General features: G+C 41.3%; 1 protein-coding gene across 2 annotated transcripts in view; it reads left to right on the top strand.

Annotated features, from left to right (window-relative positions):
* The window catches only part of cwc27 (CWC27 spliceosome associated cyclophilin), a 281202-nt gene that overhangs the window by 200165 nt on the left and 56712 nt on the right, over positions 1-24325 (top strand). For both annotated transcript variants that reach the window (XM_087988677.1, XM_043689542.2), the window contains one exon: positions 8899-9008. In XM_087988677.1, coding sequence (XP_087844803.1) covers positions 8899-9008 — 110 coding nt within the window. The remainder of the gene's footprint in view (positions 1-8898; positions 9009-24325) is intronic.

Genomic DNA, 24325 nt, shown 5'->3' with positions numbered 1-24325 from the left:
TCTATTTCCGTGTTTTTAATGATAACAAACGTGTCATCGACATATCTGACCCAGAGTTTGGGTTGAATTTGTGGTAGGACTGTTTGTTCTAACCTTTGCATAACTGCCTCTGCTATGAGTCCCGAGATTGGTGATCCCATGGGTGTTCCGTTGATTTGTTCGTAAATCTGGTTGTTGAATGTGAAGTGTGTTGTGAGGCACAAGTCCAGTAGTTTAAGTATGCCGTCTTTGTTGATAGGTTCAGCGTCCTGTTTACTGTTCTCTATGTCCAGTAGGTTGGCTATTGATTCTCTGGCTAGGGTTTTGTCAATCGAAGTGAACAGTGCTGTCACGTCGAATGATATCATGGTTTCTTCTTTGTCTATGTGTATATTTCTGATGATGTCCAAGAATTCCTGTGTTGATTGTAAAGAGTGTTTGGATCCGCTGACCAGGTGTTTCAGTTTCTGTTGTAGTTCTTTGGCCAGTTCTTTGGGTCTGAGTGGGATGTCTGGTTTGTGTACTTTAGGTAATCCATAGAATCTGGGGGTGTTGTTGCTTTCCGGTTTCATTCTTTGTAGGTCAGCTCTGGTTATCTGTCTGTTTTTTTGTAGATTCCTTAGTGTGTTATTTAACCAATTGGTGTTATTTATCCTGTCGTACCTATGATAATAAGGAAAAGACAAACACATAACCTCAACACCAAGGAGAGGGAAGCACTGAAATCACTAAGAAACGATAAGAACATAATCATACTACCAGCAGATAAAGGCAGAATGACGGTCATCCTAGATAAATCTCATTACATCCAAAAAGCACAACAACTACTTGAAGATACCAACACCTACCAAAAGAGGGAGTTTGACCACACCCCACAGCTCACCAATAGGATAAATAACACACTAAGGAATCTACAAAAAACGGACAGATAACCAGAGCTGACCTACAAAGAATGAAACCGGAAAGCAACAACACCCCCAGATTCTATGGATTACCTAAAGTACACAAACCAGACATCCCACTCAGACCCATAGTATCACTACCAGGGACACCATCATACAAACTGGCCAAAGAACTACAACAGAAACTGAAACACCTGGTCAGCGGATCCAAACACTCTATACAATCAACACAGGAATTCTTGGACATCATCAGAAATATACACATAGACAAAGAAGAAACCATGATATCATTCGACGTGATATCATTCGACGGCACTGTTCACTTCGATTGACAAAACCCTAGCCAGAGAAACAATAGCCAACCTACTGGACATAGAGAACAGAAAACAGAACGCTGAACCTATCAACAAAGACGGCATACTTAAACTACTGGACTTGTGCCTCACAACACACTTCACATTCAACAACCAGATTTACGAACAAATCAACGGAACACCCATGGGATCACCAATCTCGGGACTCATAGCAGAGGCAGTTATGCAAAGGTTAGAACAAACAGTCCTACCACAAATTCAACCCAAACTCTGGGTCAGATATGTCGATGACACGTTTGTTATCATTAAAAACACGGAAATAGAAAAAACACACCGGATCATCAACGCCACACTCACAGGAATCCGATTCACGAGAGAAGAAGAAAAGAATAGCCAACTCCCATTCCTAGACGTGATGGTACAGAGAACACCAGACGGAGAATTCACTACAAGAGTATACAGGAAAGCCACACACAAAGACCAAGTCCTAAACTATGAAAGTAACCACCCCAACACACACAAACGAAGCTGCATCAGGACACTATTCAAAAGGGCCACAACACACTGTAGTACACCAGGACTGCAAAAAGAAGAAGAGGAACACCTATACAAGGTATTTGCCAAAAACGGATACCCGCGCAACTTCATCAGCAGATGCCTAAGAGAAAGACCACGGAACGAGGACATACCACAACCAAAAGGACTAGCCACACTACCATACATCAGGAGCATCTCGGAACTGACTGCCAGACTACTGCGACCCCTAGGACTCATAACGGCACACAAACCAACAGCCACGCTCAGACAACAACTCACCAGAACGAAGGACCCGATACCCAACATGAGCAAGACGAATGTAGTGTACAAATTACCATGCAAGGACTGCACTAAACACTATATAGGACAAACAGGAAGACAGCTAACAATCCGCATAATGAACATCAACTAGCCACAAAACGACACGACCAGCTATCCTTAGTAGCCACACACGCAGACAACAAGCAACATGAATTCGACTGGGACAACACTACTATCATAGGGTAAGCCAGACAGAGAACAGCCAGGGAATTCCTAGAGGCATGGCATTCATCCACAAACTCCATCAACAAACACATCGACCTGGACCCAATATACCAACCACTACAGCGGACAGCTGAAACTGACAACCGGAAGCGGCAGGGACAGACCACTATAAACACCGGAGGAAACAAAGAAGCGCTTCGCAGGAGGCTCCCAAGCACTGATGATGTCGCCTAGCCAGGGGACGAAACGTTTGCAACAAAAACTTTCAGCTCGGCGAACAGAACCACAACAACGAGCACCCGAGCTACAAATCTTCGCACAAACTTTGAATTAGGGGAAGTGGTAGGTCATTCAGTCTCCTGAGCCTGATTCTACTTTAATAAGATGATGCCAGATGTGATTGTGGCTCAACTGCACTTTCCTATCTACTCATGCTAATTTTTTGCCTTCTTTGTTGGTCAAGTATATATCTACCTTTTTCCTTAAAAATATTCAATGCACCACCTTCACCTTTCTCTGGGAATAGACTTCCACAAAATTACAATCCTGTTAGGGAAATAAAAAATGAAACTTACTTGAATGCTAGAGAATCCTTTTATCATTGATTAATATGTCTGTGCCATGATTGTTATGTATCACATACCATTGCAATTCAATAATGAACAAAATCATGTTAGAAGAATTCCAAAGGTAAAATTTGCCTTGACGAATCACCGTAGGTAAGGGCTTCAAAGCTGTGCACTTCCAGTTGGACAAATGTAGTTGTACTGAGGAAGACTTCACACCCAAAGGTTTTTGCCACTTCAAAGTAAATATTTATTTTTGAAGAAGAAAAGAGTATTAGAGTATAGGTACTGATACATCACTCCAAAGCAGCAGAAGGGTGCAGATCAATTGTCTCTTAAAAATTGAACATCCAATTTCTACTATGCAATGAAAGAAGGCACTTTGAAGGGACAGAATATTGTAGCTTGTTATTAGTTACTTCCTAGCAAAGGCATAACATAGAGTCATAAAAAGAGAAATTAAAACTTACGGAAGAAGAAAAGAATACATTGGTAGCTATCCACCACTAATGGGTTTTTGCTGTTAGTGTCTTATATTATTTTGCATTTTCTTCTGTATTTGGTTTTACTTTGGTAGGATAAATCGATCAGATTTGAACTTGTTCAAAATTACACATTAAAGGATTAAAATGTGTTGCAATAATATCCATTTCAAATAAAAAAAATCTGTCAGACTTGTGACAAATTGAAGATACTAACTTTACTTGCACCAATTAAACATGAGTAAATTTTTCTAAAGTTTTCTTTTGTCAAGTATTAATAAGCTGAAATAGAAATTGCTCTTGCTTGCTATGAATAAACAAGTTACTTCTCTTGATAGTGGACAAGCCAATCCACCAGCTTGATATTTATTAAAACTTGAAATTGTTTTCAAATATTACTTGCACATTTCATTTTATTATTGGCTTGTAGTGATTATTAATTTTTACCATCTATTCGTTATTGAGAGGCTGTTTGCAACCAAATGCTAATTTCCATTATTTCTTGACACCTACGCTAATCTGCAGTAAACAATCTATTTATGGTGTAGTGGCCTAGGGGTATTCTTAAGAACAATGGCTTGTTTCTTTACTAAACTTTCAGATTGACGAGATGAGATCTGTTTATGTTTAAAAAAAGTTCTGTGTTTCTTTTCCCTCGTGCCTGAACATCATTAACATGATTTGTAGTTGCCTCAGCCTGAGTGACAGGAAAAGCAGGAATGCTGTCAAAATGACCCTCCAACTGTAGAATAGTATTTAGCGACAACAGCTGGAGTGGTAAGAAATGTGTCCTTCCGTATTGCCTGTAGGCAACATCATTCAACATTCTATGTGCTACAGTCAATTTCTAGCTCTAGAAAAGAGACATAAATGAGTTAGTACAAAGATGAAGAGTATTGCTGACAGCTGTGAAGAATCATCCAACAAAAATAGATGATTATAGCTAGTCTTGGCCCCAACAGTCCAAACGGCTGGATCAGATTATGGCATCTTTAACCCATGTTATGAGACAGGCTGGTTTTACAGCTGTTCTTGAGCTTTTGCAAAGCCATACATTTTTGAGGGTTGTGAATGGTTGGAGACAGAATATAAGTAAATAAGATAGTAGAATCCAAAGTACAAACCAAAAACCTAAGTACACATGACGAATTGTGAAAGCTTAAATCAAGTCAGCCAAGTGATATTAAGTTGTGCATTCAGAACATGTGATTACAAACTGTAAAACTTCCACAAATCGATCAAAAGTTGACATTGTGAAAGAGACCTGTATTTGTGAGATTTTTCAAAGCTGGGGAACTTGGGGAAATAAATAGTGATGTCTTGAAAACAGTCCATTACAAGAGAGGAGGTGTGGATATCTTAAAACACATAAAGGTAGATAAGTCCCTAGAACCTGATAAAATATATCCCAGGACATTGTGGAAGGCTAAGGAAGAAATTACAGGGCTACTAGCAGAGATATTTGTATCATCCAAGCCATGGGTGAGGTGCCAGAAGATTTGAGGGTGGCTAATGTTGTGCCTTTATTTAAGAAAGGCTGTAGGAAAAGCCTGGGAACTATACACCAGTGAGCCTGATATCAGTGCTGGGTAAGTTGTTGGAGGGGATTCTCAGAGACAGGACTTACATGTATTTGGAGAGGCAGGTACTGATAAGGGATAATCATCATGTCTCAGAAACTTGATTGAGTTTTTTTGAGGATGCGACCAAGAAGATAGATGAGGGTGAATGGTAAATATTGTCAACATGGACTTTAGTATCGCCTTTGACAAGGTTCTGTATGGTAGACTGGTTAGTAAGCTTGAATCACATGGGATCCAGAGAGATATAAAATTGGCTAGACGGTAGGAGACAGAAGATGGTAGTAGAGGGTAGCTTTTTGGATGGGAGGCATGTGACCAGTGGTGTTCCACAGGAATCAGCACTGGGTCCACTGCCTGTCATTTATATAAATAATTTGGATGAGAATATAGAAAGCTTGGTTAGTAAGTTTGCAGATGATACCAAAATTGCTGGTATAATAAACAGTGAAGAAGGTTACCTCCTTCAAGGCAATTTTGATCAGCTGAGCCAATGGGGTGAGAAATTCCCCATTGTGAAATACTCCTCAGAGATAATGACAAATTATCAAATGCCTTTTTAATTTTTGTAGTAGACACAAGGAGCATGCATCCAATTTTCCATCTATTGTAATATATTCTGAAGTACTGCAATTAGATATGCTTAGACTTAAGACTAATTTTTAGAAACTTGACTTGAATAGCTTTGGAAGAGTTACAAATTTGTTTCCTTGTTTATTCTTTCATGGAATGTGAGATGTGTCCGTTCCATTTTAGAATGAATGGGTCTTTTTCTGAATGGTAAACAGTGGTTAGTGGAGTACTACAGGAATCAGACCCCAACTATTCACAATATACGTTAATGATTTAGAGGAGAGAATTAAATGCAATACCTCAAAATTTGTAGATGATATACAGCTGGGGAGAAGGGTGAATAGTGAAGAGGGTGCAGAGATGTTGCAGTTGATTTGGACAGGCTGATTGGGTGAGCAAATGAGTGGACAGGTGATTATGATTTGGCTAACAATGAGGTTATCCATTTTCATAACAAAAAATAGGAAGGCAGATTATTATTTGCTCTCCCTCAATTTATAGTCATTCAGTGTTCAACAAGATCTGGCTGTCCTCATGCACTGGTTCCTGAAAGTAATCATGCTGGTGCAGCAGGCAGTAAATAGGGCAAACTGTATGATGGCCTTCACAAAAGAGGGTTGTGTGTAGTTTTGGTCTCCTTATCTGATGAAGGATGTTCTTGCCATAGAAAGAGTGCAGCGAATGTTAACCACATTGATTTCTGGGTTGATAGGATGATATATGAGGACCAATTTGAGTCGATTAGGATTGTATTCACAGGAATTTAGAAGTATGAGGGGCATCTCATAGAAACTTTTAAAATTCTACCAGAACTAGGCATTGTACTAGATGCAGTAAAATGTTCTTGATGGTGAGGAAGTCCAGAACCAGGATCATAGTTTAATGAGAAGGGAACAACCTGTTAGGGCTGAGATTAAGAATAATTTCTTCACCTAGAGAATGGTGAGCCTGTGGTATTCACTACCAGAGAAAGGGATTGAGGCTGAAACATTGTGTTTTCAGGCGGGAGGCAGATAGAGCTCTTGTGGCTAAAGGGATCAAGGGATATATGAGAGGGAGAAGTTAGGGCATTGAGCTCCATGATCAGCTGTGATCATATTGGATGGGGGAGCAAACTCGAGAGGTTGAATGGCCTACTCCTTCTCCTATTTTCTCTGCGTCTGAATTTGTTGTATCTTGCTAATTCCCCATGAAGTGAATGGCTTCCTTGGCCATTTCAAAGGGCAATTAAGAGTCAGCCTCGAATCAAATGTATTGTGAGCCTCGAATCAAATGTAGTACAGATCAAGGTACTAACAAGCACACTAGTGAACCAACAATAAATGATAGTTGTCATGCAACATCATTACTGAAATTAGCTTTACATTCCAGGGTAATTTAATTAAACTTTAATATGACATGCTGAATTCCAGAGGCAAGGTGAGTGTAAGTACTGTTGTCAGCAAGGTAGTATTATGTTGAATGTAGTATGAAGTAACCATAGGAAATCTAAAGGCAACATATATCAAAGTGAAAAACGAGCCATGCCTGGTGTCATTTTACCACAAAGTTAGATGCTTCTGATTGTTAGAGGTAGTCCTCTCAGATTAAAGATATTGTGTAGGAGCTTGTCAGGATACTATCACAGGCGTAATCCAACTCTCCAGTTGGATTCCTTCTGTGGTAAGGTCAGAAATGCAGATATTTGCTGATATAGTATTCAGTTCCCAGCTCTTAATGAGTAACTACTTATAGAGTCACAGAGATGTACAGCATGGAAACAGACCCTTCAGACCAACTTGTCCATGCCGACCAGTTATCCCAGCCCAACCTAGTCCCACCTGCCAGCACCCGGCCCATATCCCTCCAAACCCTTCCTATTCATATATCCATCCGAATGCCTCTTAAATGTTGCAATTCTACCAGCCACCACCACTTCCTCTGGCAGCTCATTCCATACACGTACCACCCTCTGTGTGAAAAGGTTGCCCCTTAGGTTTCTTTTATATCTTTCCCCTCTTACTGTAAACCTATGCCCTCTAGTTCTGGACTCCCCCACCCCAGGGAAAAGACTTAGTCTATTTATCCTATCCATGCCCCTCATGATTTTATAAACCTCTATAAGGTCACCCCTCAGTCTCTGACGCTCCAGGACTAGCCTATTCAACTCTCCCTATAGTTCAACTCTTCCAACCCTGGCAGCATCCTTGTAAATCTTTTCTGAATCCTTTCAAGTTTCACAACATCTTTCCAATAGGAAGGAGATCACAATTGCACGCAATATTCCGACAGTGGCCTAACCAATGTTACAGCCGCAATATGACTTCCCAACTCCTGTACTCAATACTCTGACCAAGAAAGGAAAGCATACCAAACGCCGCCTTCACTATCCAACCTACCTGCGACATCACTTTCAAGAAGCTATGAACATACACTCCAAGGCCTCTTTGTTCAATAACACTCCCTAGGACCTTACCATTAAGTGTATAAAACCTCTGGATTGAATTCAGGTTTAGACTGATAAATGACAAGTAACATTTGTGCCAGACAGGCACTCAGTCACCATTTGCAACTTGTGAAGGTTTAATCACCTCTTAACATTAAGCAAAATTTTCATTTAAATCCCCCATTATTAATATTCTGGGGAATCACCATTGATCTGAAGTGTAACTAGACTGGTCACACACGTTCTGTGGTTGCAAGTGCAGGTCAGAATCTGTGGTGAGACAGTCACTACCTGACAGCCAAGACTACCAATGAGGAACAGGTTCAGGAGTATGATGGAATATATTTCTTTCATTTTGGATGACCTCATTATCTCTGCCACCCAGAAAAACAATGGTACCAATCACATGGAAATTCCAACACTTGCAAACTCCCTTCCAAGGTACATATCCTTCTGACTTGGGAAGTATGATGTAATTCCTTTACAGTTGCTGGGTTAAAATCATGATACTCTGTACTAAACAACTTGTGGGTGTACATTCGCTGAGAATAACAATTAAGCAACTCACCACTCCTTCTGACTAGCTTTTGAGATATTGGCAAGAATTAAAATAAAGACATAAATTTACATTCCACTTTTTGTGGCTAACACATGACCGAAGTGCTTGAGTCTTTTACCTGCTGAGAGTGCATTTGGGCCTTAGTTTAACGTACCATCCAAAAAGCATCACTTCTCAGAATACTGCACATCAGCTTTGATTTGTGTGATTAAGACCATTTAATTCAGGTGAAAGTGCTATCAACTGAGCCACTATCGACATTATGTGTAATACGTTTCATTATTTCCAAGTGTCAATTACATTTATCGCAAGTTGATTCTCTAAAAGGTTTTCATCATGTACATTAGGTTGGCTGATGTATAATTGCCAGTTTATCGCTCTACCTTTTTCTTATGTAGAAGATAGGAACAATTATACTTTGAATGTACTTTGCCTCTAGGATACAAGTTAGGAAAAAAACATGCAAAGATGTAATTTCTGTTTGTGTGCTAACAGAGACCATGCAGGCTCCAAATAGTGCAGTAGCAGAATATTTAAATGAAAGGAAAAAATATGAAGAATTACGAAGACAAAAACCAAAAAACGGGTCCACACGTGAGGAACAGGTAATGAACCTATTTTCATCTTAATGTTGTCAAGGTTGTCATGTTTAGAATTTATGGGCTTTCCAAATATGAAGTAAATTAAACTTCAATGTATATATATATACAAACCTAATAAATGAACATAGCAATTGAGAGTTAACAATGTGATACCCAGATAATTTCCATATCCTGACCCCCATGCTAAGAGTGACGCAATCTTTAAATGTAGAACTCACAATTTAGTTTGAAGTTGAGCTCAGCCTCCAATTTGTGGCAGCATGTGCTACCAAAGGGCAATAATTGGTTGCTGAACAAGGATGTCAATGGCAAGTGACAACTATGATTGGTCCTATTGCTATTATGCAGAAGCAATTAAGTAATACATCTGAGGGCCAATGTCCTCACTGTACACAACAGTGGCTAAATGACCAACTAAATGGCATAGTATCCAATTGAATACAATACTCTCTTGGGAAAATGTTTCACATCATTTAAAAAATATCACTTTATTGTCGCTCACATTGAACCCATCATCTGTGTACTAATATGTGCCAGGCTGTACCGTTCGACAATTTATGAATTAAAATTTCCCTCTGGCCCTCCACAGCCCATTAACTAACTCCTCAAGAAGCTTAGCAGGCCAGTCACTGGAAGCAAGTGACTCCTACAGTCCACACTCTTGCTTTGAAAATTCCAACATGATCCAGAGGTTTCAAAATACTCGTGCTATTTGAGGGCACTGTTTGCGACACACACTCAATCCCCTTCTCACCCAAGTTTAATTAAAATCCAATCACATATTTGCAAAATTCAATGAGAAGTTAAGTCATGCAATACAATATCATATGACACTCTAGGCTGAATTTTACCAGTTTTAGGCAACTTTTTTAAAGTAAAATTTGTGGCACCTAGTCCTCTGTGGCACAGAGACTTTTCTCACACAATCTTTTGCTGTTCATCTCACTAATTATGCAGTTGACCTCAACCATGTCCATTTTAAGCAGTCTAGCAACCAGAGGCTGAAGTGCTGTCTGCTGCCAGAACTTTATTACATTTATAGTATTGACACCATATTTAAAGCCGAGCTCCCCAGTACTTCAGACGCTGCAAGTTAGGAACTGCCCTTCAAACTGTGGTCCTCCATTGTTTCTCCAAGGAAAGGTGAGTTAACTGCAGTTCGCCTATAGGGATCTATAAGAGCTGGTTGATGGTGTGTTGGAGAGGAGAATACGGCTGTATCTTGCTAGCTGGCAAAGAAGGCCAAACCAGCAGACTCAGTCAAACTGGATTGGGATAAACCATGTTTGTGCATTGTCCTGGGTAAAACACAATGCACAGCAGTAGAGGAAGAAGATTAATGCTCTTCTGCATGCCACACAGGTAAGTGCTACCATCTACTCTCTGCTGCTTTGCACTCATAAAACCAGTACTCACTGTAACTCTGCCAGTACACACTCATCTTACCAAGGCTCATGGACTCATGTTGCATGCAGCGTGTCCACTCAACAACTCTCACGTATTTCATCCTTCCAAAGTATTAACACTTTCTGCTCCCTGTGCTTCCTGCTCACTCATTAGTGCCACTCTTTTGCTTGTGCATCATTACTAATTCCTCTTCTATCTATTTCCATCATATTCATAGAGGTTTACAGCACAGAAAAAGGCCCTTCAGCCTTATCGAATCTGTGCCGATCAAAAACTTATTTTCCGGCATTTGGCCCATAGCCTTTTATGCCTTGGCATTGCAAGTATAAATTTAAATACTTCTGAAGTATTGCTAGGGTTTCTGCCTCTACTATCCTTATACATATGCATTCCAGATTCCCACCACTCTCTGGTGAAAACCTTTTTCTTCACATCTTTCTAAACCTCCTGTCCCTTAGCTTAAGTCTGTGCCCTCTGATCAGTGATCCCTCCACCAAGGGGAAAATTTCCTTTCTGTCTACCCTATCTATGCCCCTCAATTTTATACATCTCACTCATGTCAGTCTCCTTTCTTCCAAGGAAAACAGACCCAGTTTATCTAATCTCTCTCCTGAAGTAAGATTCTTCAGCCCAGACAACATTCTGGTAAATCTCCTCATCACCCTGTCTAGTGCAATCACATCTCTCATACAGTATAGGTTCCAGAATTGCACACAGTACTCTAAGTATGGCTTATCTAACGATTTATACAATTCCAGCGTAACTACCTTGCTCTTAAACTTTATACTTCAGGTAATAAAGCCAAGTAATTCGTATATGTTCTTATGATTATATCTACCTGTCCGCAAATTTAAGGGTCCAGTGGACATGCACACCAATGTGCCCTCTGAACCTCTGTGCTCCCCAGAGTTCATCATGTATTCCTTGTTTCTCCTGCCCAAGTGCATTACCTTGCACTTATCTAGATTCAACGCCATTTGTTACTGTTCAGCTCATCAAACCTTCGTCATTATTTACCAATCTACCTATCCATGAACTTACTGATCACCTTCATACATCCAAAATTAAATAATTTATACATATACCACAAATAGCAGAGACCCCAACACCCATTCCTGTGGAACCCCATTGGATGCAGAAAACACTCTGAATTATCACCTGCCTCCTTCCAGTCAGCAGATTCTGGATCCACTTAGCCAAATTTCCTTGGATCCCTTGGGCTGTTACCTTCACTATCAACCTCCCATGTGAAACTTTATTAAAAGTCTTGCTGAAGTCTAAGACTATGTCAAATGCAATGCCCTCATCTACACACCCGGTTACCACTTCAAAAAATTGAATAAAGATGGTCAGATGTGACTATATTCAGTTACTCCCTTTGTACAATTGCAGACATAAATGGCTCACTGCAGGCCAAGAGCACCAAAACTGGTGGAGCAGGTGGTACACATAAAGCTCCCCTCGCCGTGTGAGGAAAAAAGTTTATATTTGACCAAAGTAGAATGTGACCACTGGTGAGACATCCATGGATAACAAATGAGCAAATTTCATTCTACTGGGCTGTACTGCTCCCCTATTACCACCTATCCTGACTCATTCTTAAACTGCATGAGCATTTATCTCTCCTATGCAAGCAATTCCCTCTCTTCTTTTATGCAGACAATAGCTGCACCCAGCAAACTTCTGCCTCAAAGAGGTTAGCACCAGAAGCCCTCACTTCTACCTCCACCTTTTGAGGACGAAGTTACTGAACCCTCAGAGGATATGCCAGCAAGCTTTTCTCCTGCACTGTCCACCACCTCAGAGACTTTCACTGACATATCTCCACATCTGCTCAAGAAAGAAGGGCCCTAGGACTTTAACACTCAGAGGTTTGCCAGAGACCAGGCAACTGCTTAGTCCCAGGCAGAAGATGACTCCATGGCCATTAATGACTTTGTCAAAATACAAACAGGCACAGGATCATCAGGCAGATTTGACAGAGGCAGACAGTAAACTGAGTGAAGGACAGAGGTTTGTCGACATTATCAGTTCTGTACTATCTCTGACATACTCCTGTCTGGTTTTCTCTGTGGAGAGGTTGTTGACCACAATGGAAACCCAGGTGCAGCGGACTGTATCTGCCAGAAATGTACATGCACCTGCAATCCATCAGTCCAGCTATGTACTCAGAATCAATAACAAGGCAAGAGGGGTATAAGGGACCCTGTTCTCTCTCTAACTCCCCTTCCTATCAGGAAAGTGGGCTGGTGCCAGTAGCCACCCATAGGGAGAAGAAACCACAAACTTTCAAAAGCTTTCTTTCAGAACAGTCCACATGTAACCTGCACCGTCCTCCTCCTGCCCTCCATTTGTATTGCCAAAGTATTTTTCAATTCATTTTTGGGATGGGTTACTAGTTGGGCCAGCATTTATATCAATTTCTGGTTGCCATTGAGAAGATGGTGTTAACTGACTTTCTTGAACCACTACAATTCATTTAGTGTAGATGGACTCACAATGCCATTAGAGAGGGAGTTTCAAGATTTTTACCCATGGACAGGAGGAAACAGATATATTTCCAATTGTGGATGGTGAGTGGCTAGTAGGGGAACTTGCAGGTTATGGTATTCCCATGTATCTGCTGCTGTTGTCCTTCTAGATTCTGGTGAACATAGATTTGGAACGTGTATCTAAGGTATATCTACAGTGCACCTTGTGGATAGAACACATTGCTGCTACTGAGTGTCATTAGTGGAGAGAGTGAACTTCTGTGCTTGTGATGCAAATCAACAGCGTTGGTTTGTCCCATGATGATGATGGCAAACCTTTTGAATGTTGATGGACCTGCAGTCATCCGTGCAACTGGGGAGTATTTCATTGTATTCCTGACTTCTTCTTTGTCAATAATGGGTAGACTTAGGAGAGTCAAAAGCTAAGTTACTCACTGCAAGATTCTGAGCCTTTGACCTGCTCTTATAGCCACAGTACATTTGTGACTAGTCCAGTTCAGTTTCTGACCAATGGTTACCCCCCCCCAGGATGTTGAAAGTCTGCAGTAGCCCAAATGGCAACCAGCATTTGGGCTGGTCACCTTAATGAGGCCTCTGCTGTCTGAGCCCAAAAATCCCCCAGGAGCTAATCTTCAAGGCCAACAGGGCTTTGTTCAGTGCAGATTGCTTCGACTCCAGCTGTGTATATTGGGGTTGCAGTTAGATGCAGTAGGAAAGAACGGAAGAAATTAACTTTACTGAGGGCACATTGATGGAATGGGTGCCACATCATAGTAGACCATCATCCACTTCTATAAATATATGAAGTCAGAAATCACACAACACCAGGTTTTAATCCAGCAGTTTTATTTGAAATCACAAGCTTTTGAAGTGCTGGTTCTTCATCAGGTGAGTAAACCTATTTGACTATAACTGGTGTCGTGTTACTTCCCTACCCTAGTCCAACACGAGAAGCTCCGCTTCTTTAAATATATATGTAGTTGTAAATTTAAAACGCCTGTGCCATTATCTTTGTCACTGTTATACCTGGTTAAGTCATATCCTTTGCAGAATTGAGCAGCCTCTTCAGAGATCCCAAAGATGAAAGAAGTTGCAATGACCAAATGTTGGATATCTTTTGCAAAGAAAACTTCTTAGCTGCAAATAGCATCATACCTTGACCCCTGATGGTGACTCTTGACACATGGTGGTTGATAACTGTAATCAAGGAGTTGCATTTTAACGTGGACATCACTGAGGCTAAAGTAAATGTGCAGGGATTGTGCTAAGGTTACCCTGTACACATCTTGCACACTTACACCCATCTTGTGAGTAAGAAAAAGGAATCAGTGATGATTCCACATATCTCTCAGGGCAAAGTTTCATTCTATCAAAGTAGAGCTGAGATATGAATACTTGTTCATTCTCCCCCATTGTACAATAGTCTGCTGATAGAAGCTGCACAGAGCACTGCTGTTCAATTTAAATGCTGTTCAGGGCAATTTAGTAATCTATGCTGTATCTAAAATATTGAATGATGGAAGAATGAAAAGGAGAGTCAGGTTTCTTTGCCAAATGCTACCTATTATGAGCGGCTTTACTGCTCAACACTGGGAGATCATGCTAACTGAAACCTTAAAAACTGTACAACATTAATGTAATGTGATGTTAGTGCCCTGTCCCACTGCCTGCTACGTGACTTGCAATATGCAGATTTGTGAAAATGGTATCAGTGAAGATACCAAACTTATGCACACTTATGGATAAGGAAACATTTATTCAGCAACAGAAGATGTAAAGAACTGCAAAAAATAATCAGGTCTACATATAATTTGCTCTAAGTAGGGGCTGCTTACTATAAAACAACAGAAAGTTTCACAACTAAAGGAATTCCAAACTCAGCTCAGTCATGCTTTCTTGAATGTCACTTCCAGTCACTCTCTTGATCCTCAGAAGATTTTTGTCGATACACAGTTTCCTCTGCATCCAGGGCAACCCCACTTCCCCCCCTTATTGTCTTGAATTGTATGCCACAGTGATACTGAATACTCCTCCTGTGCTATACTGCAAGCCTCTGCCAAAACAATCCAGGAATCAAAACCTCATCAAAGGATCGCATACCTATAGCTCATTTTAGCAGCTCCATAGTATTATTTTCCAGTGTGAACTATGAATGCGCTTCAGAAGTGCCAAGCCAATGTGACTGTTCTAATTTCGCGTCTGATTACATTTGCATAGCAGACGTGACAAGGAGGCTGTAAAATAAAATCAAAGAACTGCAGATGCTATAAATCTGAACTAAAACAGAAAGTGATAGAGAAACTCAGCAGGTCTGGCTTTATTGGCAGAGAGAGAAAAACATAGTTAACTTTTTGAGGCCAATGACCCAACATTAGAATGCCTGCTGGAGACGATTAGTGTGAACGGTGTAGTGGTTGTGGTTTCTTGAAGCCATAATTTGTAATGTTCGTTTTTAGACAATAAGTGACCTGCCAATGAAGTACAATTTGATGTCAGATGGGTATCATTACAGAATCAGTGAATGCAGGATTAATGCAATTGCCCTCAGCAGAGCCTCAATTTAAATAATTTTATTCCAGTGCCAAAGAAACAAACAATTTATTTTGTTCTCTCTGCATGAGGTGAAAACGATGCAGTTCAAAGGGCAGATTGATTCCAGAGATGAATTTGTCTTATGAGGAGAAATTGAGCAGGTTAGGCCTTACTCTCTGGAATTTAGAAAAATGGGAGGAGATCTAATTGAGGTATTTAAGATGCTAAAGGGGATTTACAAAGTAGATGTAGAAAGGATGTTTCCTTGTGGGGCAATCTAGAGGCGAGGCCATAGTTTTAGGAAAGGAATAGCAGATTTAAAACAGAGATTTCACAGAGGGTGGTTCATGTGTGGAATAAACTTCCAGAGAAAGTCGTGGATGTGGGTACAATTACAGCGTTTAAAAGACATTTGTATAAATACATGAAAAGAAAATGTTTAGAGGAATATGGGCCAGGAGCAGGCAGGTGGGTCTGGTTTAGTTTGGGTTTATGTTCAATATGGACTGGTTGAGCCAAAGGGTCTGTTTCTCTGTTGTGTGACTCTACAAGGAGAAACTATGGCGCTTAGAGGATCATGGATCTGTGGAATTCACTAGCCCAGAGTGTGGTGATTTACGGGACATTGTCAATCTCCTCTTCAAATTTAATCAATTTTTAATTAGCAATAGTTTGAAGGTTTGAAGCTTTTCGCATCAGAGAGCGGCGGGAGCTGGGCGGAAGTGAAGGCAGAGCGCAAAGCCGGTCGGGAAGATAAGTGATTGTTATTTGAGTGAGTGTATTCTAGACCCCAGGTCCTACAAAGTAGGGCCTCCCTCCCTCGCTCCTCCTCTAACCTAAATCAAAAGTCCACAGTCTTGCCCCAAAAAGAGGGTCCAAGTAAGTTCCTGTGGATTGAAGAGTGAGGCTTTAGCTCAGGAGTCTTTTGACAAGGAGGTTGAGTGAAGTGATTATGCCACAGTTGAAGAGGGTGAAGACATGACTGCCAAGCTGGTTCAGTGTGCTACATGCTTGATGTAGGAGGTCAATGACTCTGGTGTGTCTGGCTCCTATAAGTGTGGAAAGTGTGTGCACGTTCAGCTACTGACAGAGCAGATTGCAGCACTGATGAAAGAACTCGAGGATCTTAGGCTCATCCGAGAGAACGAGATCTTTCTGGACAAGACCTTCAGCGAGGTTATTACACCAATCATACCAGGAGAGAGCAGACAATGAGGAAGGCAGAGAGGAGACAGGTGCAAGAGACCCCGGGGGAAGTACCTGTCAGGAACAAGTTGAATCTTTTGAAAACAGTAGAGACAGATGACACTGCCAGTCCGCGAGGCGGCCAGGTCTGTCAATCAAAAGTTGGCATAGAGACAGAGCGGAAAAGTCGGACATCACACAGAGCCGTGGTAATAGGGGATTCCATAGTGAGAGGAACTGACCGGGGTTTTTGTGGCAGCAGGCGGGACTTAAGGATGGTGTGTTGCCTTCCTGGTGCCAGGGTAAAGACATCACAGAGTGCAGGAAATCCTCAAGGACGAAGGTGAAGAGCCAGAGGTGGTGGTACATGTCAGCACAAATGATGTCGGGAAGAAGAGAAGGAACATACTACAGCGGGACTTCGGAGAACTAGGAAGAAGGCTGAAAAGCAGGATATCCAAGGTGGTTATCTCCGGTTTGCTTCAAGTTCCTCGGGCTGGTGAGGCCAGAAACAGGGAGATAATGAACTTGAACGTGTGGCTGGAGAACTGGTGCAGGAAGCAAGAATTTAAATTCTTGGATCACTGGGGTATGTTTTGTGGTAAGCATAAATTCTACAAGAGAGACGGTTTGCACCTGAATAGGTTAGGGACCAGCATTCTGGCAGGCAGGTTTGCTACTGCAACACAGCTACGTTTAAACTAAATAGCGGGGGGAGGGGACAAACTGGATGTTTAAGAAGGAAATTGGAGGGAAAGTTAGAACAAGGGAAGTCAAGAAAGACAACTGTATCAATGAGGCAGAAAACTCTGAAAGGGATCATGCTGTAAGGTTGAGTGAAATAGGAGTTGATAGGAAGGGTGAGGGCAGTAACAAGTTAAAAATACTATACATGAATGCACGAAGCATTAGAAATAAGATGGATGAGCTTGACGCTCTTTTGGAAATTGGCAGATACGATATTGTGGGGATAACTGAGACGTGGCTTCAAGTGGACAGGACCTAGGAAGTGAATATTCAAGGCTACACATGCTATCATAAGGACAGACTGATGGGCAGAGGGGGTGGGGTGGCCATGTTGGTAAGGGATGATATTCAGTCCCTTGCGCGGGGGGACCTAGAATCAGGGGATGTAGAGTCAGTGTGGATAGAGCTGAGAAATACTAAGGGTAAAAAGACCCTCTTGGGAGTTATCTACAGGCCCCCAAACAGTAGTCTGGATGTCGGATGTAAGTTAAATCAGGAGCTGAAATTGGCCTTTCGCAATTGGCCTGTCGTTACTACAGTTGTTATGGGGGATTTCAACATGCAGGTAGACTGGGAGAATCAGGATGGTATTGGGCCTCAAGAAAGAGACTTTGTGGAGTGCCTCCAAGATGGATTCTTAGAACAGCTGGTGCTGGAGCCTAGCAGGGAGAAGGCAATTCTGGATCTGGTATTGTGCAACGAACCAGAATTGGTCAGAGACCTCGAAGTGAAGGAGCCATTGGGAAGTAGTGACCAGAATACAATAAGCTTCAATCTGCAATTTGAGAGGGAGAGGGTACAATCGGAAGTGACAATATTTCTGTTGAATAAAGGGAACTATGGAGCTATGAGGGAGGAGCTGGCCAAAGTTCAATGGTGCAATACCTTAGCAGGGATGACAGTGGAGGAACAATGGCAGATATTTCTGTGTATAATGCAGAAGTTGCAGGATCAGTTCATTCCAAAAAGGAAGAAAAATCCTATGAGGAGGCGTGGGTGGCCGTGGCTGACGAGGGAAGTTAAGAAATATATAAAGTTAAAAGAGAAAAAGTATAACGTAGCAAAGATAAGTGGGAACGGAGGACTGGGAAGCTTTTAAAGAACAACAGAGGATTACTAAGAAGGAAATATGCAGAGAAAAAATGAGGTACGAAGGTAAACTGGCCAATAATATAAAGGAGGATAGTAAAAGTTTTTTTAGGTATGTGAAAGGCAAAAAAATGGTTAAGACTAAAATTGGGCCCTTGAAGACAGAAATGGGAATATATTAAGGGGAACAAAGAAATGGCAGAAGAATTGAATTGGTACTTCAGATCGGTGTTTGCTGGGGAAGAGACAAGCAATCTCCCTGAGGTAACAGTGGCTGAAGGACCTGAACTGAAGGGAATTTATATTTGCCAGGAATTGGTGTTGGAGAGACTGTTAGGTCTGAAAGCTGATAAGTCCCTGGGGCCTGATGGTCTACATCCCAGGGTACTGAAGAAAGTGGCTCAAGAAATCGTGGATACGTTGGTGATTATTTTCCAGAGTTCGATAGATTCAGGATCAGTTCCTGCGGATTGGAGGGTGGCTAATGTTGTACCACTTTTTAAGAAAGGTGGGAGAGAGAAAACAGGAAATTATAGACCAGTTAGTTTGACCTCAGTGGTGGGAAAGATGTTGGAGTCTGTTATAAAGGATGAAATTACGACACATCTGAATAGTAGTAACAGGATAGGTCAGAGTCAGCATGGATTTATGAAGGGGAAATCTTGCTTGACTAATCTTCTGGAATTTTTTGAGAATGTAACTCTGAAGATGGACGAGGGAGATCCAGTAGATGTAGTGTACCTGGACTTTCAGAAAGCTTTTGATAAAGTCCCACTTAGGAGGTTAGTGAGCAAAATTAGGACGCATGGTATTGGGGGCAAAGTACTAACTTGGATTGAAAGTTGGTTGGCTGATAGGAAACAAAGAGTAGTGATAAACAGCTCTATTTCGGAATAGTAGGCAGTGACCAGTGGGGTACCACAGGGATCAGTACTGGGACCGCAGCTTTTTACAATATATGTTAATGATATAGAAGATGGTATTGGCAATAACATTAGCAAATTTGCTGATGATACTAAGCAGGGTTACCTGGACAAGTTAGGTGAGTGGTCAGATGCATTGCAGATGCAGTTTAATGTTGATAAATGTATGGTTATCCACTTTGGTGGCAAGAACAGGAAGGCAGATTACTACCTAAATGGAATCAATTTAGGTAAAGGGGCAGAACAGAGAGATCTGGGTGTTGTACACCAGTTAATGAAGGTAAGCATGCAGGTACAACAGGTAGTGAAGAAGGCTAATAGCATGCTGGCCTTCATAACAAGAGGGAAGAAGTATAGAAGCAAAGAGGTTCTTCTACAACTGTATAGGGTCCTGGTGAGACCACACCTGGAGTACTGTGTGCAGTTCTGGTCTCCAAATTTGAGGAAAGACATTCTGGTTATTGAGGGAGTGGAGCGTAGGTTCACAAGGTCAATTCCTGGAATGGCGGGACTACCTTACGCTGAAAGACTGGAGCGACTGGGCTTGTATATCCTTGAGTTTAGAAGACAGAGGGGATCTGATTGACATATAAGATTATTAAAGGATTGGACACTCTGGAAGCAGGAAACATGTTTCCGCTGATGGGTGAGTGCCGAACCAGAGGACACAGCTTAAAAATACGGAGTAGACCTTTTAGGACAGAGATGAGGAGAAACCTCTTCACCCAGAGAGTGGTGGCTGTGTGGAATGCTGTGCCCCAGAGGGCAGTGAAGGCCCAGTCTCTGGATTCATTTAAGAATAGAGCTCTCAAGGATTGTGGAATCAAGGGTTATGGAGATAAGGCAGGAACAGAATACTGATTAAGGATGATCAGCCATGATCATATTGAATGGTGGTGCAGGCTCGCAGGGCAGAATGGCCTACTCCTGCACCTATTGTCTATTGTTATGGAGAGTGAACAAGAATGTGGAGTTGAGGCTGAGATGGGATCAGCCATCATTATGTTAACTGATGAAGTGGGCTTGAAAGGTGTTCCTATATATGTTGTTAATGTATTGTATATGTTATTGCACAAGTGACTTTAGAATTAAGCTGACAAACTTTTTAAGTCCTTGAGTGACTCGCAGACTGCCTAAGATGCAGCATGATACCCCAACGTTCACGTTTCGTTTTAGTGTAACTGACTCTGCATTCCTGATGACTTTGAAGTTTTCCCCATTTCCATTTAGTCCATTTATATAACTGTTAATGTACAGATTCCCCCAGAGCCCATGGCTTTGTGAATTGCCATGCTTTGCTGGCCATACAATCTCCTCATCTACAGGCCGGAGTAGTTGTAACATGTGAGAATCATCATTCCCAGTATTCCCTGTCCAGTCCTACACTCTGAGATCCCTCCGCTCAATCTTGAAAAGCCCCTTTGAATGTATATAATTCTTTTGACAAACAGGTTAAAGAAGCTAAACTCCAAGTTTCCTGCTTCCCTGATCATTAATACCCACCTCCCATTTCTCACTTTGGCTACCTGCTGATTGATTTGTGAGAATATCTCCCAGCATGCACTGCACAGACCTCAAACTGATATCTCCATAGACCCTGACTGACTGACATACCTTTAATCCTCAGACTGATTGCACTTGCATGCAGGATTGTAAGCCATAGAAACTGACTGCCTGTAAGTTAGTACTGAATAACACTGGTCTAAAAAAGCATGCAGGCCACAGAGGCTCCAAGTATGTGTAAATTGAAATGAAAGTTAGAGTCGTAGGTGCATCCTGTGTAGTTGCATGAAATGCTTGTGTGTCACTGTATGTGAAACAACCCAGCAAAAACGTGCAAGTCAGAGGTGTCCTTGTGCTTGAAAGTAAAGTCCTGAAGGATTTTACTTTCAAGTTTGAGTTGGTCTGACAACAAGTATAATGATGAGGTGAGACTGGTGGTTTGCCAATATTGACTTTGGTTGACAAAGGGTAAAGGACAGTGGTGTTCATAGTGCATGCAGGGAGGTTGTGATGAAGACAAAATTGGACAAAGGTGCAGAGAAGCAAGAGATAAGATGTTGCCACCAGGTAACTGCTCTGACTTTGTTGTCTGGAAGGAAAGGAAAATTGGAGTCTATATAGAAATGAGGCAAAAAGGCCTATTATTGAGATGCAAATGCGTGGAAATAAGGTGGTCATTGCTCATTAGCCAGAATCTGAATTTGCTGCTTAAACGGGAAGAGAAACATTTCTTTCTAGATGTAAAGATTCAAGTTTTTTTGCTATATTTTCCTACATTTCTCACCATCACCTGTGCTATTTAAGGAATCAAAAAAATTCCTTTCTCTGTGTTAAAAGAAAGTATGTCAAAATATTGAATGCTGAATGCATGTGACACATCTTCTTAATCTTGGATAATGTGAAGCAGTTATATTGTGAATGCTTTTGTTACTATCATCGGCATGTTTGGGTTTCATGAATTTTAATAACTGAGTCCCACCGCAAAAATCTCAATTTTTATTTGGGGTATAGAAAGTCAATACTTTCTATTCATCACCCTGAACCTACAAGTAGAGAGTGTGGTGCTGAAAAAGCACAGCAGGTCAGGCAGCATTCAAGGAGCAGGAGATTCAACGTTTTGAGCATAAGCCCTTCCTGATCATTCTCTTGCTCCTTGGATGCTGCCTGATCTGCTATGCTTTTCCAGCACCGCACTCTTGACTCTGATCTCCAGCATCTGCAGTCCTCACTTTCTCTTGCACCAACAAGTAAAAAGGTTTCAGTTCAAACTGAAAAGATTCATGTTCTTGGCCGCTCTTGTAATATCTGTTGACTCATACAATTACCTTATACCAGTGCCTCAATTCTTCTTCTTCTGCACGTCTTGCAAGATGCTCACTCAAATGTTCTGTTACTGTCACAAAACGCATTCATTATTTTGCGATTCGATGTATCATCTTTAGAGTAGGTTTCTTTTGTTGTCAGAACATTATATAATCAGTTACCAGGCCACAACTCCAGATTGGAAGTCTCCTAGATTAGAATTAAATTCCTGAATTTTTAACCTGATTGGTGCAACTCCTGAAACTACTTTTCAGCAATAACTGAAAAGTTGGAACTGAGTTTAGTAGCTCATGGCTGGGATGCCCTGATGTAGTCTTCAGCCATCAGGCTGTTACATGGCTCAGGTTGTAGCTTCTGAGAAGAAATACGACCTCTGAAATCTGCCATCCAATGAAATGGCCATCAGCAGCCCAGTGCCTGTAATTCCACTGGGAGCGGCAGCCACTGCTTGGACTGAAACCAGTCTTCAAAGAGGATCCTTGTTACAACTGGACCCAAAGGTAGTAGCAATGTAACAACCTGAGAGAAGTAGAAAAAAGGGAAAACATGTCCCAAGGCCAAAATGGGACAAAAAGACCAGAAATTTTCCTTTCCACCCTCTGAAGAAATCAAAGCTGTTACAGAAAACCTTCTTGACTTTGAAAAATACTATGGATTCTAATGAAAGGCCAGCTACTTGAAATGTTAACTGTGTTTTTCTTAATACAGATGCTACCAGAACTATTGAGCATTTTCAGTATTTCCTGTTTTTATTTCACCTCTTGAGTCTATGCTGCTTTGTAGCAATCAAGTAGTTTTTATGGTCATATTTGTTTTTTTAAATTTCACACCTATTGAATTCCAAACACAAGAAGCAAGAGGCAGCCATTCTGCCCTTCGAACCTGTTCTGCCATTCAATAAGATAATGGCTGATCTGACTTTAGCATCAACTCCACTTTCCAACTTGATCCCCATCACCCTTGACTTACTTATAGTTCAAGAATCTGTCTATCATTATCTTCAATGTATTTAATGACTCAACTCCATTGTTTTCTGGGGTAGACGACAATTTAGGAGAAGAAATTCCTCATTGTCTCTATCCAGATTCCACCTCTAACTTCCACAGGAGGATGAAAAGTACAAGGGAGACTTCAGGTACTAAAATTTGACAAATCTCTAGGATTTGGCTACATCACTGGGTTCTAAAATAGGCAATTGCAATGATAGTGCCTATGATTTTCCAAACTTGCCCAGATTCTGGAACAGTCCCAGCAGACTGTAAGTTAGCAAATATGATACTGCTAGTCATGAAAATGGAGACAGAGAAAAAAAATTATTTCTTGATCACATGGAGTGAATAGAATTAGTTATGAGTGACATCTGTGATGTTGGGCACTTCAGGAGGAGGTCAATATTGATCATTTACATGTCATTTCTGGCTGAAGATTCTTATAAAAGCTTCAACCTTGTGTTTAGCATCGATGTTGTGTGTTTGCAAGATGGTTGTACTTTTGGCATCTTTTTATTCAATGGGTTGCTTATTGTCTGCCACCATTCACAACTGGAGGTGTCAGGACTGTGAAGCTTAGATCTAATCCATTGAATATGGAATCCTTTAGCTCTGCCTATCATATGTTGCTTGGCATGCACTTAGCCCTGTGTTGTAGATGGTTGACACTTTTTTTTAAGGTAGTCTTGGTGTTGCACCTGGCACGTCTACTGCACTGTCCTTAATACAGAGTTGATCTCTCTGACTTGGTTAGATTGAGGGCTATGCCAGGCCATGAATGTTAACAGTGCTTTGCAAACATTTTCCCATAATGAACCCATTTTGAGGCTAAAAAATTTTCAAAACCTCTCAGTGAGAACCGAACCAGAGGACACAGCTTAAAAATAAGGTGTAGGCCATTTAGGACAGATGAGGAGAAACTTCTTCACCTGTGTGGAATGCTCTGCCCCAGAAGGCAGTGGAGGCCCAGTCTCTGGATTTGTTTAAGAAAGAGTTGGACAGAGCTCTCAAGGATACTGGAATCAAGGGTTATGGAAATAAGGCAGGAACAGGATACTGATTGACGATGATCAGCCATGATCATAATGAATGGTGGTGCAGGCTCAAAGGGCAGAATGGCCTACTCCTGC

The sequence above is a fragment of the Chiloscyllium plagiosum genome, unplaced genomic scaffold, assembly GCF_037043375.1.
Source record: "Chiloscyllium plagiosum isolate Xiang-an unplaced genomic scaffold, Cpla_swu_hap1 HiC_scaffold_1, whole genome shotgun sequence".
NCBI lineage: Eukaryota > Metazoa > Chordata > Chondrichthyes > Orectolobiformes > Hemiscylliidae > Chiloscyllium > Chiloscyllium plagiosum.
Note: the sequence above shows the minus strand (reverse complement) of the source record. Positions and strands in the feature narration are given on the sequence as shown.